This window comes from Eupeodes corollae, chromosome 3, assembly GCF_945859685.1.
Source record: "Eupeodes corollae chromosome 3, idEupCoro1.1, whole genome shotgun sequence".
Lineage (NCBI taxonomy): Eukaryota > Metazoa > Arthropoda > Insecta > Diptera > Syrphidae > Eupeodes > Eupeodes corollae.
This window is the reverse complement of record NC_079149.1, coordinates 61,584,719-61,605,051: the sequence shown is the minus strand read 5'-3', so window position 1 is coordinate 61,605,051 and position 20,333 is coordinate 61,584,719. Positions and strand designations below refer to the sequence as shown.

At 29.8% G+C, this 20,333-nt stretch overlaps 1 protein-coding gene across 2 annotated transcripts in view; it reads left to right on the top strand.

Moving 5' to 3' along the window:
- The window catches only part of LOC129949397 (uncharacterized), a 59,312-nt gene that overhangs the window by 1,923 nt on the left and 37,056 nt on the right, over window positions 1-20,333 (top strand). For both annotated transcript variants that reach the window (XM_056060833.1, XM_056060832.1), the window contains exons 2-3: window positions 18,132-18,285; window positions 18,410-18,793. In XM_056060833.1, the coding sequence (XP_055916808.1) occupies window positions 18,132-18,285; window positions 18,410-18,793 (538 nt within the window). The remainder of the gene's footprint in view (window positions 1-18,131; window positions 18,286-18,409; window positions 18,794-20,333) is intronic.

Genomic DNA, 20,333 nt, shown 5'->3' with positions numbered 1-20,333 from the left:
ATATTAACAGACAAAGCAATTCAAACAATTTAAAAAATGCCACTCATACGCCATCTCCACGGTAAGCTAAAAATCTGTAATTAAAACTTTAAACATACATTTCTTTTTAATTTCTTAAAGAATTATTAATTATTATTATTATTATTATGAAAGCAAAAATGTATTGAAAAAGTAAGACGTCGTTAGTAATTTGTCAAAAATATCCTTGGAAAATGTAAGAAACTGGCAGTCGGCAAGTCTTTGAATTCTAACTTTTAATTTAAAAGTTATGTAAATTGAACAACTTTACAGTTTTTAGTAAGATAAATAAAAGTAAAAATTTTTTAGCTCCTTAGAGTAGTTAACATATTGGCTTTATTACCAAAGTATAAAAATTAGTTATTTTAAAAATAAAGCTTGCCCTTCAATTGGTGACTGGATTTGAAATCTAGACTGTTAATTTGAAATTTTTATTTTTTGATTGAACAATGTCAAATAGATTTTTTTAGATCTGACTAGATATCAAAACTGACATTATTTTTATTTTCTAGCTTACAATATTTCAATATTCTAGCTTACAAAAATTTAGTTCTGTTCCTTTGATTAACAATTGCTTACGACTTCGTAATGTTAATTTTAATTTAAGTCGAAAGCAGTCGACTGGTCAACAAAATTACATTTTTTTCTTTTCCACAAATAAAAAAATTGTTTTTTAAATTATTAATTTGTCCAAAATTCGAATCCTGACTTTTAATTTTTCTGACACATCAATTTTTTTAAAAATGTATCCTTAAAAAATTGCATGATGATTTTGCAAAGTATACATCTTTACTCTTCTAGGTACAGTTTAAATAATTTAAGTATCTTACTAAGATTTTTGTAAAGTCTTACTAGATATGAGTCTTTGTTTGAAGTTTTGAAAAAAATATAAATTTTAATAGTTTCATAGCTTTAAAAAATACTTTTGGGACTTAAAATCTAAGCTTTAATTTTAAGTATTTGCTCAAGTTTTAAAAATACCCATTTTCAACACCATTTTTATATTTTTTTAATATTATTCAAAACCTTGATATAATAGAATTGTGAAGACAACAGATTCGTTACAAGGACACAAATTTCTTTCAAACCGTTCTTACCTTTTCTGTTGTAAATCATTTTAACATAAATGTTTTTACGTGTTTTTCAAATTTTTGCAAGACAAGTGAAATCTAACAACTTCTGAACATTTTCGAATATCAAATATAATAAGAAAAAAATTTCAAGTGAATATTGATGGAATGGATTATAGATTTCGAAAACCATCACGGATTTCATTGACAAAAAATTACTTGTTTGTTCGATTTTTAAAAAGTAATATCTGAAAAATTTTAAGTAATACATTAATTTTGAAGTCGGATCTAAGTTAAGGCCATCAACCTCATTGGAAAAATGCAATTTTATAGCCAGGAAGAAAACCTTACCAACCAGATCTATTAATCGGTACAAAGTATGGTGACTGCCAAATTTGTAACATCCCATAGGAAGTTATTGTAATGGGTCCGATTTGTCCAATCGAAAATTTTGACATTTCTCGACGTTTCAAGGTCCCTAGAGTCAAAATAAAAGGTTTTTAGAAAGATGTTTGTGCGAGCATGTGTACGTCTGTTTGCGACGTTTTCGTTGTCCATAGCTCAAGAACCAGAAGAGATATCGAATTCCAATAAATTTTGTTATACAGATAATAATGCAGAAAGGCTCTCAAGCTAATTGTGTGGGTGTTTTTTTTTACCATAGCAGTTTAAAAAAAAGGTGAACATTTTGGTAAACCCTAAACATCTCACGAACCAATGACGCTAGAGACTTGAATTAAATTTATATTATGTAAATGTATAGTATGTATTATGTAGTAACGTGATACCAAATCAACATATTTTTGGAAAAAAATTCAATTTACGTTTTTTTTTATAAATTAAAAATTTAAAAAAAAAATGTCACCTCGAAAATTTTACGAACAAAAAATGGTTTTATCTCCTAAACAATTTTGTGCAACTATTTTAATATTAATATTTGGTAAAATTTTGAGGAAAATCGAATTGACAATCGAATTATTTTTTAATAAAAAATAAAAACCTAAAAAAAAAATGTACATATTTGGTAAAGATTGAATTACGACTCAAATGTTTTTCAAAAACTTTAGATTATAGCTTCAAACTTATTTTATCTTATAAAAAAAAAAAAAATTAAAAAAAAATTTTGTGAAAAATCGAAATGACAGTTATTTTTACAAAAAATAAAAACTTAAAAGCAAACATTACTCAAAGTTGGTAAAAATTGATTTTCGACACAAAAATTTGAGATTATGGCTTCCAACTAATTTTTGCTTATAAGAAATATTTCTTTAACATTCCGAAATGTTTGTAGGAAAATCTAATTGACAGTTTTTTTTACAAACAACAAAAACGTACAAAAAAATAATAAAAGTTGTTAAAAATTGATTTTGGATTTAAATATCTTTTCAAAACTTAGAGATATTGGCTTTACACTACTTTTATCTTTTAAAAATATTATTGTCAACATTCAGAAAAAATTTGAGAAAATCTAATTGACAGTTCTTAAACAAAAAATAAAAACCTAAAAAAAAAACAATACTAAAACTTGGAAAGAATTTACTTACGACTCAAAGATATTTTCAAAAATGAACAATATTGTCTTCAAACTCTTTTTATTTCACAGAAATTATTGTTTTCGATATTCAGTAGTCCGTTTTTTCATAAAAAAATAAAATCTACAAAAAATAGTATTCAAGTTTGGTAAAAATTGATGTTCGGTTCTTGACATCTCTCAAATTAATTTTATCCAGCTAATTTGTAAAAATTTATGAAATGCTACTTATATTGGTAAAAATTTATTTGCGACTAAAAATCTATTTAACAAAACTAGATTTTCAAACTAAGCTATATCCTAATCTTAAAAATATTATTGATAATTTTAAAATTTTTAAGAATAGTTCGACTGAAAACTTTTTTAACCCAACACGAAAACGTACAAACTTTTGAGCAAGACGAATCGACAGACGAGGTGGGAAGTTATCTAATATGGGTCGCATTCGAATGTTCTTTCTTCACATTTGAAAAATCGGACCGTTTATAGCAACTTCTAATGGGAGTTAAAAATTCTAGCTCAAAAGCAAGTATACAAATGTCGAAATGTTGTTTTTAAAGAAATATATACAAATAAAGTGTATACAAATTATTTATTTCCGCTTTTGACTTTATCCATATAAAGAGTTCCCTTACCTTATGTATACACAAATTTAATGCGTCGGTCGTCAGGCGTTCGTTGGAAACATCAGCTTTGCAATTCTTTTTTTCGCGAGTTTTGTATGCAGAGCAAAGCAATTTCTTGTATGATAACTCATCATCATCATCATCATAATACATAGATTAAGTATATCCGTTTTAAAAGAAGAATGTGATGACGTCAGTTAATTTAACATCGCTGCTTGAGTTAATAAACTTCAATTAACATTTATAAAGTAGATACAAAATAAAATAAGCTTGCTTTGAGAAAAAATCAGCTTAAGAGCTAACATGCAAACACTAGATGGTTATTTTTGTATTCAATATAATAGTAGAGTGTTACTATATGAATTTTTTAAAAATCAATTATATTTGGACATAATTTTGCAGATGAAACTAATTCAAAAGAAGGAAATACTGAATTATTTTAAGTAAAATATAATTTCCTTGAATTCTTCCAACTGGAGCTTGACAAAATATAAAAATTGAAACACAAAGCAAATCGTAACTTATATGACCATAACTGTTATAGACTTAACTAGACTATATTTTAAATTGACGATAAGTATTTCTTGAAAATCAGTCATACATCATTTCATATGAATGCATTTCAGAAATGGTTGTTAAAGATATAATTAAAAGCTAACCAAACTTCCTATCAAAACTCAATAAATCCCGAATATACTATCTTTATAATAAAACAAATAAGAAAATATTAAAGAAAAACCTTTGTGGCTCTTGACGCACATTTTACCGAATCTTAATTGGTATTCAAATTTGCAATCTAAGTTACAATGAGAAAACGTGGGAGCAATACAAATGTAATATTATTTACTTTTATAAAAGAATAAAGCACACTGTATTCTTAAAGAAAAAAATATTGCACATTATTTAAATCCATTTCAAGGGATCGTCCATGTAGAGTTAATATTTTTTCATAAGTTTCAATTTTTTTTTTCAATTTCTTGTTACAAAATAAGTATATTAATCATAGGATACAAAATACGCAGGGTGATTCAGATTTTAATCACGTATTCGATGTTTTCAAAGAATTTTTCAAAATAAATGAGAGAAAATTCATTCATTATCACTTTGAACCTGAACTTAATACCAAAAACTAAAAATTGACTACATACAACTTTGTTTTGCTGCATACGTGCAAATAAAGAACACTTATGTTTCATTTAAGTAAATAATTGTTGCCTTTAAAATTTTCACCAAAAATTAAAATGTAAAAACTACAGTTAGGTTAGGTTAGGTTTAATAAGTGGCTGCAAATTCAGAATCCACACACTTAGGCCAAAAGAAAAGGCCCATTGTGATACCACATGAATCCAGAGAGTTACTTCCTCTAGTCGAACCATTTTGAGCTTTTTATAAAACGAAGGAGATATTTGATATCCTTTTTTGCTAGTTCACTGGGATTATCAAATGAGTATTCTCCCAGATGAAGTTTTGCGTCTTAGTGAAAGATCAGGGCAAGTGCAGAGTAGGTGAGAGATTGTTTCCTCTTCTTCCTCGTCCATACAGCTCCTGCAGAAGTCATTTGAGGCTACACCAAGTCGTATTGCGTGTCTGCCTATAAGACAGTGTCCCGTAAGAACACCTATTAGGGAGCTAATATGAAGTCTGCTTTGAGATAACAATTCTTTAGAGTGCTTTAGGTCCAGTGAAGGCCATATGAGTTTTGTGGCTGAGCATGTTGGTAAATTGTACCACCTAGAGTTGATGTGATGTCTCTGTGGCCCGGCACCCAACATAGGTGAATATTAAATTGCTGCGCCATCTCCATAAGACACGATCGACAATCTAGGGCCGTTTGAGATTTGGTTGAAACACCGTCAAGAGATTTAATAGCAGCCTGACGGATATCAGAAGTTGATATCAAGTTTTCTCTTAGCCAGGAGAGAACCTCTTTGATCGCTTAAATTTCCGATTGGAAGACTCTACAATGATTAGGGAGGCGGAATGAGATGCTTAGATTGAGCTTATCTGAGTACACACCACTACCAATTCCCTCATATGTCTTGGATTCATCTGTATAAAAATTAATGCTTTTGTCATCCAGGAGTTTTTTGTCTTTCCATTCATCTCTGGATGGAATAGATACCTGGAAGTTTTTTCCAAATTGGGTTTTGGGAATAGTGTAGTCTATGTACTTTGGTATAGAACCAAAGAGGTTCAAAATGATGAGGTGCCCCACATTGTTGTTGGTCCATTCAAATGAGGCGTTGAGTCTTATAACTGTACTCGCTGCCAATTTTTTGCTGAATATGTCGAGGGGTGTCAGATGGAGGAGAGTGTCTAACGCTGCTGAGGGTGTAGTTATTAATGCCCCGCTTATGCAGAGACATGCAGTGCGTTGGACTCTGTTGAGTTGGTCGTAGTATGTGACTTTCTCCAGTGCAGTCCACCATACTGCAACCCCGTACATAAGTATTGGTCGGATGACATATGTGTATATCCAATAGGTAGGTAATGCGAGGTTGAAAACCCCATTTACTACCTATGGCTTTCTTGCAAACTCTTTCCTGAATATACGCTTTCCAACTTTATTTTTTGTCCAATATCAGACCAAGATTTTCGGCTTCATTGGTAAAAATTAGTGGTACACCTTTTATTGAATTAGGTACAATCACTGGGATCGTGTATTTCCGTGTAATAAGAACGAGGTCTGTTTTTTGAGGATTAATACTAAGTCCGCAGTCATCAGCCTATCTAGTGAGCATATTGAGTTCGTTAAGTAAGGAAATACAGTAAAGTTATACAAATTATCATCAATTTTACATCTGAAGCTCCACTAACAAGCTTAAAATTGTAGAGTTTGGGTTACGAAAACCAAAGACTGATTATTGAAAATATTATCCGTGTTTTGTTGGTATTCCCTATATAGTACAGTGATAAACTGCAAAAAAAAAACGATCCGCAGAAGTCCGGTTTTTATATTTGAAGGTTGATACAACTGAATAAAAAAAAATAGCGCAATTCACCAAGGGTAAAATCGTGTAAGCTGTTTTTTGATAGTTGACTATCAAAATCAAGAAAATACGTCTGTGTAATGTGATTTAAAAGTTTTAACCAAACAATTTGACATAAAATAATAACTTCAAGAAGGGGGTTTGTTCGTAGACTACTACATTAAGATGTGGTATTGAAGTGAGATTGAAGCTCGCCTAAATTCTTTATATACCTGAATCGAGTTGAAATGAGCTTGATTTGACTCGATTCGGAGTGGATTCGAAATTTGTGAAGAAAAACCTTTGTGGAGGAGTTCGTTAATGCATTATGGTCTGTTTATTTGCATATTTCTATTGTTTTCTCTTACAAAATAAGCCCAGTTAGTCCATTTTCATTAAAAAAACTTAATAATATCAACAGTAACAGATTGTTTTTTTTATCCAATGGAAAACATATGATTCCAAATGCACAATTATTCAACGAACACAGCTATCGAGATACAATTGCAATATCAATCGTACCAACATTTGAGAACAAAATCACATAAGATCCATTCGAGACTCGTATAAATATCAAAAACCCATCCGTAGTAAGATTCTACTTTAACTTTTATCGGTAGTATTCATACTACGAATATTGTTTTTGTTATTCGTGTTAAATCCTACTATACTATTGATAGATTTTTCAACAAAACGCGGGTATTGTGTGCAATACGATTTATATTTAATAATTTTGAATGATTGGCATTTGCAAGATATTGCTGTGGACAAAATCACAAAACACACGGAACAGTTGCATTTTTGCAAAACAAGCTTCCTGGTCGTATTAATTCACCTATTGTAAATCTTGTGATTTAACACCTTCAGACTTTTTGGGACCTCATAAAAGATAACTTTTATGGCAGTGCTGCCCAATTAATTCCATACGACTCAGAACTTATTAAAACAACTTCAACATTATAACACAAAAATTCAATCATTTTTATGAAAAATTTCAATTAGGTGAATTATTCTAATCTATAGAAAATTTGTCAAGATATGCAACTGTTACATGGTTTCTGTAAATTATTATGTAATGCATTAAATACACGTTGATTTAAACAAACATTTCTATAATTTAGAAAAATATTACAAATTAATTGTAATGTGATTTCATAAAATGTTTTTTTTTTTGTTTCCTGAACAGTTAATAAAGTGCAAACATTATAGGAAGGAATTTTACAACTGAATGCATTTTACTAATTATCATTTTAAAGCTTAATTCATTGCTTTGTTATTATTTCACTATTATAATTTTGTTCACAGGTGTCATTAGCTTCATGGCACTCGTTATGACGTCTCATGTACCTATTCTATTGCGCGGCATTAATTAATGAATAATTTAGTTATTCAATAAATACGAAATAAATGTATTACAATTACTCATATACCAATAGATTATTTGTATGGGTGTATTGCAAAGAACTCGAAAAATTAATAAAACGAAGATTCACATTGAATTAATTCTATGCATCCCAACTATACCTACATATATTTAAATTCATATGAGTATGAATGATATTGAAATTTATTCCATATTTAATATAATAAATATAACATATTGACAAAAGAATTTTAAATAAAGCTTTGATTTAAGCTCCAAGTGTCTATTAATGTTTTTAAGCATGTAAGAAAATGAAAAAATATAAAAATCTGAAATATATGAGCTTTTTTGTTAATTAATTATTTATCAATTTTTTAAAATAACCTTTAGCAAAACCATTGCAAGTAAAAAGAATTTGTATTAAACAAGGTTTCTATGTTATCAATTTTTGTTCAAAATTGTAAAAATCTTGTTAAAATAAATTGTCAAATCAGTCATAATAAATACAAAAATATTAAAAGCAAAAAAGTCAGTGACAAAATTGTCCAATAGGGAATTATTAACTTCCAATAGGAATTTATTGTAATGGGTCTGATTTGTCGAATTAATAATTTTGACATTTCTCGATGTTTCAAGGTCCCTAGAGTCAAAATAAAAGTTTTTTAGAAAGATGTCTATGCGTGCGTTCGTATGTCTGAAAGTTCGGACGTTTTTTTCGTAGTCGATAGCTCAAGAACCAGTAGAGATATCGACTTCAAATAAATTTTGCAGAAAGGGCTCTCAAGAAAACTGCGTGGGTGTTTTTTTCCCATAGCAGCTTAAAAAAAAGGTGAACATTTTGGTTTACCCTAAATATCTTACGAACCAATGACACTAGAGACTTGAGTTAAATTTATAATATGTATTGTAACGTGATACCAAACAAGTATATTTTTGGAAGAACGTTTTTTTCTACAAATCAAAACAACTAAACAAAAAATTTGTCACCTCAAAAATTGTTTGAATAATAAATGATTTCATCTCCAACATCTGGTAAAATTTTGAGAAAAATCAAATTGACAGTCTTTTTATAAAAAATAAAAACAAAAAAAAACATTACTCAAGGTTGGTAAAAATTGAATTTCGACAAATATTCTTTCAAAACCTTGAGATTATGGCTTCAAACTTATTTTATTTTATAAGAAATATTATTTTCAACATTCGAGAAAATTTTGAGGAAAATCGAATTGATAATTTTCTTACAAAAAATAAAAACTTTAGAGAAAATTTAATTTAATAATAATTTAAAATTGATTTTCGATTTTTTTTTCAAAGCTTTGAGATATTGGATTTTAACTACTTTTATCTTTTAAAAAATATTGTTGCTAACACTCAGTAAAATTTTGAAAATTAAGGAAAAAAACAATACTTAAACTTACAGAAAATATTGTTTTCGATATTCAGTAGTTTTTTTTTTTATAAAAATCCAACAGTCCGTTTTTTTTCATAAAAAAATAAAATCTACAAAAAATAGTACGCAAATTAGGTTAAAATTGATGTTCGGTTCTCGATATTTCTCAAATTAATTCCATTCATCAAATTTGTAAAAACTAAAGAAATGCTACTAAAATTGTTAAAAATTTGTTTTCGACTAAAAATCTATTTAACAAAACTAAACTATTTCTTTCTATGAAAAATATTGTTTGTTGATTTTTGCAGAAATTTATTTTTAAGAATAATTCAACTGAAAACTTTTTTAACCCAACACAAAAACCTACAAACTTTTAAGCAAGACGAATCTACAGACGGGATGGGAAGTTATCAGTATGGATCGCATCCCAGCCTCTTTTTTACTGCTTAGAATTTGATGCTTCAAAAACTCAACGCTTTGTCATGTTTTGAAAGCACAACCAACCGCTCATGTAACTAACCATCCGTGGCATTTGCGTCCAAGAAACGAATCAACTTTCAGTACAAAAATGCTGCTGTGAGCTACATTCGTCCAAAACTGAAATATAACTCGTTCATTTGCGCATGTCCCTCTTAAACGACTTTAAGCATTTTGGATAGAATCAAAAATAGAACTTTGAAAATATTAGGCGATAGAACTATAATCGAAAAATGAGCATCAATTGAAAACTGCCGCAAAGTTTCATGCCTTTTGTTGTTTACCAATAATTTAAAAAAAAAATTGTCCTCTCAAATAGGCTAGTTGCATTCCCGCCCCTCTCAAACAATTCAACCGTAAAACTACCACTTACAGGAATGCTTATCAGTTTACCCTTGAACTCGATTTCGGACGTCTAAGTATAGAGGTTAATTTTTTAACCGCACATTGAGAATGTGAAATGCTTTACCCAAATTTGTTTTTCCTTTTCATTTTGGTATTCAAAATGTCTCCTCTTTAATTATACCCTTTTTTCCTAAACTAGCACTTTAAATATTTAAAGGGTAATAACCGCTTAAGGCATTTTGCACATGAGCTACGATATGCGGACTGTGGATGTTCGCATATTTTGACTTTTCTTTCACATGAGCTTTATTTCTTTCCTCAGCCACTATCTTTGACACAAAAACAAAACAAGAGTGGTATAATTTTGAGGTTAAGTTGAGAGCGAGCAATTTATTCTTTGCATTGTGGATGGTAAGTGGAACGCGAATAGAGTTAGACAGTTCGTAGCAACCTCACTGCAATTCGTTACTACCAATTTTTTTTTTACAACATTTTCTTGTTTTAGAGAACAAATTGCAAATTTTGTGAGCCTAATAATGGTGTCAATTGGTTTCATATAATTTAAATATTGTTTGGAATTGACTTTTTGAAATTTGTAAAATCAAGTTAGTTCGTCTATTAGTTCATTCGTTGTTCGCTTTCATGTGCAAAGCCCTTAAGTGTGTGCAAATTTATAAAAAAAGAAGGAAATCTTGGGTTTTAACCACATGATTATAAACTCAACTGAATTCTTTTAACACGACTCTCATCCATTTTCGAGGTGATTTCATCCGCATGATCTCATCTCTTGTCACATGGCGTCTTTTATTTTCTTATAAGAACTACCCTCGAAAAGCAGAGCTCAAGGTAAATAAATCAAATATAGTTTGGAAGTTAAGAACTTACATTATTTTATATTTAAGTTTCAAAAATATGAGTTTATTTTGTTGGTATTTTTATTGACATTAGGATTATTTTTTATAATATTTGTCATATTGTCAAAACATCTTCCAAACGTTAGTAATTTCGTAATTGAAAGCAAATTCTAAATGAGTTTTGTCATTTGACGCATTTATAGACTATTTTATTAAATTTCTGTAACTTAAAACCGTTACATTTGTTAAAATAAATAAATTCTCTCCAATTAAATCCACGTGGTATTAAGTTCATCGTCTGCTATTTTTCTCAAATTTTTCAAGTACATTATTCGAAACTTAAATAATGCTATTATTAAAACTTCATTCATGGTATTACAATTGTTTTATTTTACTTTAAATCCACTATATGAACAATTTTGTGCGAATTAACTATTTTTCTGTTGCAAGTTCTAGATGACTTATTTTTGTATTAATTCAATTTAACCTACGTCATTAATTTTATTGTACGCCTTCGCTTTTATTCGCATATAAACTAAGTTTACAATAACAAAAGCTTTTAAATGTTTTATTTAATTGCCCTTTGAGCAAACAAGTTTTGTAGGTTTTTTTTTTTATTTATTTACTTATATATTTATTAATTGAAATAAAAAAAAAACAACTTATCACTTTAATGATTACAAAAGCGGTAAGACCAACCTCTAGACAGATTTCCAGCACCCCGCTTTTATATATGTATTATACATATAAATATTACAAACAACTAATCAAATAAGTTTTTGTAAATATATTCTTGATTGTTGTAAATGTGTTTAAGTAGTAGATTTGTTTTTGTAATTTTTAAAGTAACCCTAATTTGTAACTAGATGTTTTAGAGCCTAAGGTGCTTTTTTGCTTCATAAGTATTCAAAAGACTTTTTTGGACTCATGTAAGTCTTGGTTTGGTAAAAATAATCAGTCAATCAATCACTAAAATTAAATCTCTATAAATTGTGGTTTCATTTAGTACTTTGGGTTTAGAATCAAACTTAACAAATTGTTAATATTTCTTACACTATCCTCAGATCAAACTTACACATATCGTCATTATAAGCTCACTTATTTATATGAGGTGCTTTAGTTACAAGCTGTATTTTTTTTTTGTAATTTAATAGAAATAAGAATTCGAAACTTGACAAAACGGCCTTGAAATGTGGTTGAATGGTAATATGAGCGTTATTTTAAAAGATATAATGATGGTATATAGAGACAGGTGTACAAGTTGCGTAGGCTATAAAAATAAACCCTGGGAATTTCTTTTTTATGTTACTAAACAAGGAAAAACAAAGATATTATACGGAAACAGATGTAGGTACTTTTAAAATTCATTACAAAATAATTGTAAATAGGCGCTAATTGTAAAGTTCTCAATTGTATAATACATAATTTTTGAAAATTTAAATTGTTTATTATTCTTTTGATGACGATTTAAAACCTTTAAAAAAAAAACTATTTTGGAAAAAAATAGGAAACGAAATTCATAATAACTCTTTCCATTTACAGGAGAAATCTAAACTAATTTTTGATTCTTATCTTAACTGTTTTTAACTGTTTAAATATTTAGTATTTGCTTAAAGATAGTCAAGACAATAGAGAATTATTGGTTCACATCAGACCTTCAGACTAAAAGAATTATGCAGAAAAAATTCAAGACTTTTCTGTTTCCGATTTAAGTACCAGGACTAGTGATTTGTGTTTTTACCCAAATTTGAGGTTTTCAACTTCTGAAATACTTGGATTAGGTTTTAGTTCAAGAAGGTTTCCTATTCAATGACTTTTAATTTCATCAATAAAATTAGTCCTTTAAAAAGGAATTGCATAGTGCAGAAGAGTTAAGGTACAAAGTGAATAGCACGTCTTAATGATTTGAAATTGAATTAAAGCTTATAAGAAGTTGAAAATCTGAAATTTAAAAGGAATAGTAATTGTACTAAGAACTTTCAATTACTACAAAGAGTTTTATTGGAAGAGACGTTTATGGTAATAAAATAAGTAAAACGTGAGAAAGTGAAAGTTCAGAAATCTTTGCTGAAAACCCTTTTAGTTCTTTTAACCGAAACATGTCTGCTTTTTTATAGTTGTTTTTATTAAGTACAAAAAAAGTACAAAAATGTAAAATTTTATCTGTGTAAGGAGACAGTCTCTGTTAATAGCTAAATGGCACTCTAAGCAAGAATTGTTGCAATATCAGTGGTGTTATAGACCGTGTAAGAAAATACCAGTATTTTTTGGCATTCTATAAATAGTATAGTAGAAAATTCCCAATAAAACGCATCGGCAGTAGTCAGATTTTTGTATTTAAAAAAAAAACTGAAAGAAGATCTGTCAGAATAATTAAAAAAAAAAAAAACACAAATAGAAGCAAGTTCTGTGGAAATCAAAAGTTAAAATTAACTTCAGCAAAAAAAAATAACTAAAACTAATAAAATGGACAATTTTCAAGAAGAAATGGTAAGAAAATATCTGGAAATTGAGATTCTACAAAAAAAGTTCATCTAACAATTGCAGCTTTGACATAAAATAAAAACTACGAGAAGGGGGTTTCTTCGTATAGACTACTACATTAACATGTAGTATTGAACCGAGCTTGAAGCTCGTCTCAACTCTTTATATTACAGAATCGAGTTGAAATGAGCTTGATTTGAATCGATTCTGAGTCGGTTCAAAATTTGTGAAGAAAAACCTGTGTGGAGGAGTTTGTTTTACAAATAAAGTTTAAGCAAGACATTAAAATTACCAACAATATTTTTCATATAAGTAAAGAAATAGTTTAGTTTGAAAATCTAGTTTTGTTAAATAGATTTTCAGTCGAAAACAAATTTTTACCAATTTTAGTAGCATTTCTTAAATTTTTACGAATTGGATGAATGAAATTAATTTGAAAGATATCAAGAACCAAATTCGTAAGTTAAAATTAGCTGGAAGTCATGATCTCAAAGTTTTGAAAAGATATTTGAGTCGAAAATCAATTTTTAACAACTTTTGTTAAATTTTCTTTTAAGTTTTTATTTTTTTGTGAGAAAGCTGTCAATTTGATTTTTCTCAAAATTTTACCAGCTGTTAAAAACTTTTTTTTGTTGCACAAACCGCTTGCGCAATGTTCTTAACAGCCCTTTCTGCATCGTTCTACATTTTTATCTGTATAACAAAATTTATTTGAAATCGATATCTCTTCTGGCTCTTAAGCTATGGACGACGAAAAAACATCGCGAACGTACGGCAGTACGAACATACATAAGTACACACATGCAGGCACAGACATCTTTCTAAACATCTATAATTTCGACTCCAGGGACCCTAAAACGTCGAGAAATGTCAAAATTTTTAATTTGACAAATCGGACTCATTACAATAACTTCCTATGGGAAGATAATAATTGCACATAGAGTAGGTAGCGTATTCTTATATGTTGCTGAACTATTCATTTCTTCATTGTTTAACACGAATCCAACTTGCATTTCATAAGAAACATCGAAACACCATTTGCATTTTAGAAAGTGCTGTCAAACTTAATCATTTTTAAATCTTCTTGTGCGGTTGATACACCAAAAAGATTTATTTAATCTAAACTGAGATAACCCTTTGGTGGAAACATACTTAATTATCTTTTCTTTTGTTTTTTCTTGCGAAATAAGCACAGTTAGTCCATTTTTTATTAACAAAACTAATTAATATCAACAGTAGCAGATTTATTTTTGTTTCCAAATGGAAAACACATGATTCCAAATGCACAACTACTCAACGAACACAGCCATCGAAATACGAATGCAATATCAATCGTACCAGCATTTGAGAACGAAATAACATAAGATCTATTAGTAACTCGTATAAATGTCAAAAACGCATCAGTAGTAAGATTCTTCTTTAATTTTTATCGGTAGTATCCATACTGCGAATATTGTTTCTGTTATTCGTTTAAAAATCCTACTATACTATTGATAGATTTTCCAACAAAACACGGGTAATGTTGAAGCAATTTCTTAGTTTTCTATTTTCTATTCAAACAAAAAGTAGTACCCGTAACATGATGGTTAGTGCGTTGGGCTGTCATGTAAGGGGTCTTGGGTTCAATGCCTGCCTGTGCCACCTTAATTTAAAAAAAAATAATTTTCGCGGGTACTGCCTCTTGCTAGGAATTGACAAATCCTTCAAGAGTAATTCTTGTCATGGAAAAGTGCTTTCTCAAAAACTAGCCGTTCGGATTCGGCCTAAAATTGTAGGTCCCTTCCATTCCTGACAACAGTACTCGCACACAGGAATGGTTGAAAGTTGTAAGTCACTAGGCCCTGGTTCACAACGGACTGTTGCATCACCCCATTTGATTTTTTTTTTAATTCAAACAAAAAATATAAGCCCTTAGATTATGAAAAGTTTTTGGTTTTCATGTAACTTTTTAAAACCTCTTAAAAATCCACTATGGCAAGAATTTTAAAAAAGTTTGTATATTTTAAAAGAGAAAGCAATGAACGTTGATTTCATTGTAAAAATGAAGGTGTGCCATTAAAACGACCACCAATGCTATTGTTGCAGCATCGTATGCTTTAAATCAAATTTTCCATGATCACTTCGCACATTTATGGTTGAATTAATTTGATCACATCGGTGATCAATTGTAATCACCTCTTCGAGAAAAGACACTGTCAGGAATTTTTTCTTGCAAAAGTACAAACAGTGACTGCGAATGTTTACTATTTTTAATGTTACTTTCAAAAATGTCAATGTATTTTTGAAGTACGAATAAAGTATAGTTTTTCTTGTCAAACATCGAAAAGATGGTAAATTCAAAATTGATTGTCGCCCAAACAGTAGGATTTTCATTGGAAACCTCTCGATAACATTACAAAGCTTTGTTCAAGAGCCCTAATTTATCCTACTTCTGTTAACTTTTAAGCCTATTTTGCTACTCATCGGCGGAAATTTCACTTGAATTTTCAGTAATCATTATTCTGTTATTCATTCGAAGTGAATCTGTGTATGTCGGTAACGTCGGTAATACTGCGTGGATTCAGATACGCATATAAAATGCAGCGGATTTTTCATTTGATGTCTGGTTTGTTAATTTTTGTAAGCAAAATGTAAGTGAAAACTAATTTATTGCTAAATTTAGAATATTTGTTTTATAAATAAAAGAATATTAACATTTTTAGGGGAAAGAAGACACTTTTTAACATTCTCTTTGTTTGAGGATTCTCTTATTCCTCTGCTTTCAATTGAAATAAAAAATCCAATACTCCCCATTTCTAAAAATTACACAAATTATTCTGTTTAGGTGGATTGATTAAACATAATTTTTGTATGAATAAAAACAATTTATCCAACATTCCCAAGATTTTTACATGAACAACTGTTTTTTTTTGAATGTCAAATTGGTTTGAAATAATGTAGTTCACCCAATCGAATGGGTTAATCGAATATACGATCCTACGTGAGGTTTTCTACATAGGATAGTATATCTATAATGTTTACCATATTACAATTGGATGATTGCTTACCAAACTGATTATCTCAAATGGTACAACACTTATACTTGGGAAGAGCAAGGAAACTTTACCCAAATTAGGATTTGTACTTATTCTTACATCTCACTAGTCGGCATAAATATTTTGACGAAATAAAAATCGTGCATTTTCCAGTTTTTAATACACGAAAGAATTTTCGTGTATTTTTTTTCCTTTTTATATATCACTAACACCATCTTTAAAATAGTCAAACAAATATTTTCTTCATAGAAACTTTAAAAGATATAAATAAATTATTGATTTCATTCGTTGGCATAAGTATTTTGACAAGTATGCATTATTAAGAAAAAAAAGTTTAAATTTGACAAAAATAAAGAAATGAAGAAGTTAGTAAAATGTATAACCTCCTTTGGCTTCAATAACTTTTTGAAGGCGTCTCGGTACTGAATCCGGTGGCAATCTTACAAAAAATTTATTTTTAGATGAGTTATACTCAAAAGAGCTTTCATCTTCTTCTCTAGAACTCCTTTGGCTTGTGCATATGTTCCTTTGCGATGGCGAGTCTTTAAATTTGGTTAGCTTTGATATGTACGGTACGTCATTAACTTTAATTTCTTGAAATCTCCTTCTTTTAAACGTCGTCAGACAGTACTCTCACTGATTAGATTCTTATCCGTCAAATTCCATTTATCTGCAGTAGATTGAGGCTTCACAAAAATATTTTTTGAAATGCCCGTAAAAGGAATCGGTCTTCAGTGGGCGTTGTTTTGCGCTTGGCACCTGGTCATTATGCTTTTTAAAAACTTAGTAATTTCATAGTGCACAGTTTGACGTGACACATTAAACTCATTTGCAATGTTTTTTACTGCCATTCCAGCATTAAACTTTGCTACAATGGAAGATCTGACAACCAAACTCAACTCCACTGTTTTAACCATGGTTTTAAATAACTTTTGACCAAATTTAATATTTTTCATAAACGTTTCACTTCAAATAAAGTTTAATATTGCATAAGTTGCTTGGTTTTCACGTGTAAAGTGTAAAAACAGGTACACAAAGATTCCGTCAAAATACTTATGCCACACAAAAATTCGGTGTTTGCATGCATTTTTATGAGCAAAAAGAGAATGCAAAATGTAAACAATACAAAATTTGGCATGCATAGAACTAAAAACATATTCTTTGTTTTGCACATTATTTTTTCGCCTTTATTTAACGATGATTAGCCAAGTCTAGGTTCAATAGTCAGTAAAGGGTTTCGTCAAAATATTTATGCAAACTACTGTAGCTCTAAGAAGTGCCTTTCCCAGTACCACTATTAACTATTTTATAACCATTATGAAAAACGTTACGATCAAAAGGTCGTTGATTTAATAAAAATTATGTAGGTTAGGTTAGGTTATAGTGGCTGTCCAAGATGGAAACGGACACACTTAGGCCAGTTTAATGGACCATTGTGATACCACATGAATCTTGAGGCTTCCTCCTAAGCTCAATGGAACCAGCTTGAGTCCCTTACGAAGCGTGAGAGGCTGATTATTCCGATATGATTTAGATCGTTTAAATCGTTAAAGAAGAATTGTCCTAGGTAATTCTTGCGTTGCAGAGAAGATGAAGAACCTTTTTTTCCTCTTCCTCGTCCATACAGATTCTGCAAAAGTCATTTGAGAATACTCCTAGTCTCGTGGCGTGCTTTCCTACTAGACAGTGTCTGATTATGACACCTATTATCGAGCTTATATATGCGATCTGCTTAGAGAGAGCAAGCACCTTGAAAGTTTTAAATACAGTGTTGGTCAGATGATTTTTGTGACTTGAAAAAAAATTATGTAAACATGAAGAAAAGTCAGTTACCCAAAACTGATAGGTTTTTCCACTTTAAATGATCTTCATTATACTTTGCTTTCAATTTGGCAATATTCAGTTTATTTATATTAAATTTATTTATTGTGTATTTAAAAAATTCTTTTTCTTGTTGCTTAATTTTCAGCATTTAACACATAGCAACAATAACAACAATAGCAACAACAATCGCAACTACAACAACTTTGCATCAAATCAAACACAAAATGCATTCAATAATGATTATGACCAGGTGATAAATTTTGTTGATTCCCCACCAAATTCAGAAGAATCGTGGACAGGTAAGATTTACTATACAAAATTATTAATAAATTTCGTAAAATTGTTTTATTGATTTCAATTCCATCCTACCTCGTCTCTTTTTTCAAACCGCAAAAATGAATGTTGGTTTCCTTTTTTTCGCAGACGAACAACATCAGCAACAGCAAAACCAACAACAGCAGCAACAGCAGCAGCAAAGTGTTAAAATACCAACTGCAGGACCAAGAATTATTGATGTTCAAACAATTTTTGGACAACAGCAGCAGCAGCAGCAGCAGCAGCAGCAACAACAACAAGCTGCAGTAGCAGCAGCAGCAGCGGCAAGTGGACAACGTAAAAGGCGAATGGACTGGAATCCCCTTGAAATTAATCAAAATGGTAACAGTGGAACCGATTCACAATCAACTGCGCCCAAAATTCCAAATTTGACAAACAGCAACTCTACCAACAACAACAATAATAATACCGCTAACAACACCATTAACAAGGAAAAGGAAAAGAAAAAGGTCTCAAATGGCAATGCTAGTGGTAAGTAATAAATTGTGACGTGTGACTTCTGACTTGTGATATATCAAACACACCTTATTTAGGTTACGATTTATACAATTCTAAGTAGAGGGATATCGATACTTTCTAAAAAGGACTAAAGTTCTCTTTCATTTGTTTTGTGGATATTTTAATAAAAATCAAGATTTTACATTTCTTGTTATATATATGAAGCTATTTTTTTGACGAGTCAAATTAAGTCCACATGTAGGAAGTTCAGAAAAGTCCATTATGGTTCAAAAGAAATAACCCATCAGTTGCATCTACACAAAAATGCATGAATCCGTTAACTGGTTTTTGTATATTATTACATTCTTTTTTTTTTTTGAATAAAATACAAGATACAAGATTATGAGCAACGCAATAAATTGGAAAGTTAATTGACCCTTCGGAGGGATTGGCATCATTAGGGCTTTGGATTTGTGAGGTTTTTGGGAAGGTAGAGGTATTTTATTTCTTTTTAAGATTTCAAACCGAAACCTGTTCAATATTTCCGATTGAACGGAGAAATGGAAGTTGCCAGTACCGAGCATTAAAAATGTGAAAGATAGGTTTGAAGCTTTATCTCAAGATTTGTATGATTGTATTGAATTAAGTTGTATTATGAATGGTTGTGATTATGCATTTGCTTGTGATTGGAAAGGTTTTAAGCAGAATAAATTTTTTGAAAAAATTCCCACAAAAGTATATTTTCATTATAACCCTTAAAAACTAATAAGCGTATAGACAAATATTTACTTTATTGTCAATAGGAAGCTATATTCAATTCACAATGGTTGTGCTTTTGATAAAATTTCCATTATCATTATCAATTTTAACAACTTCGACTAACTTGGTAAAGAAAGGGTTTTTAATAAGGCCGGTAGATGTTGAAATGGAATAAAAAAAGAGGCTGGGATGCGACCCACACTGATAACTTCTCATCCCTTCTGTTGATATGTCTTTCTAAAAAGCTTGTAGGTTTTCGTTTTTGCTAAAAAAGTTCAATTATTCTAAAAAAAATAAAAATGTTTGCATATAATGAAATAGTTTAAATGTTTTAATGGTAACGGAAAGTTACTGTTAGAAATGTTTGAAGATTTTGTTTTTTTTTTTTTGTATTGAATGGGGTTACGAACGAAGATTCTAGAGGTAACTATACATTTATTTCAACCAAAGATTTTTGTGCGTAGTAAAGGGAGATTGGCTCAATTTAGTCAAAAGTTTTGAAGTAAACCCAACGAACTTTTCGAATCATTTACCAATATTAGTCTAGTGTGAGTTCTTTTCTGAAAAAAATAATAGAGAAGTTGAAGAATATCCAACGAGCAATAAATTAAGATGATTTGAAAACAAAGCTGGTGTGAATAGATGAAACTTAAGTCAACTTACGCTATGCTATGCTGATGGTCTGTTACAGAATGTATAGAATCTGTTACAGTTTCTATTTTTGAACTTAAAAAAAAAACATCAGCAACGCACAGATTTCGTCCCTCAACACTGATGCCAAAATCAAAGTGGTATGACGATGAATGTAAGAAAT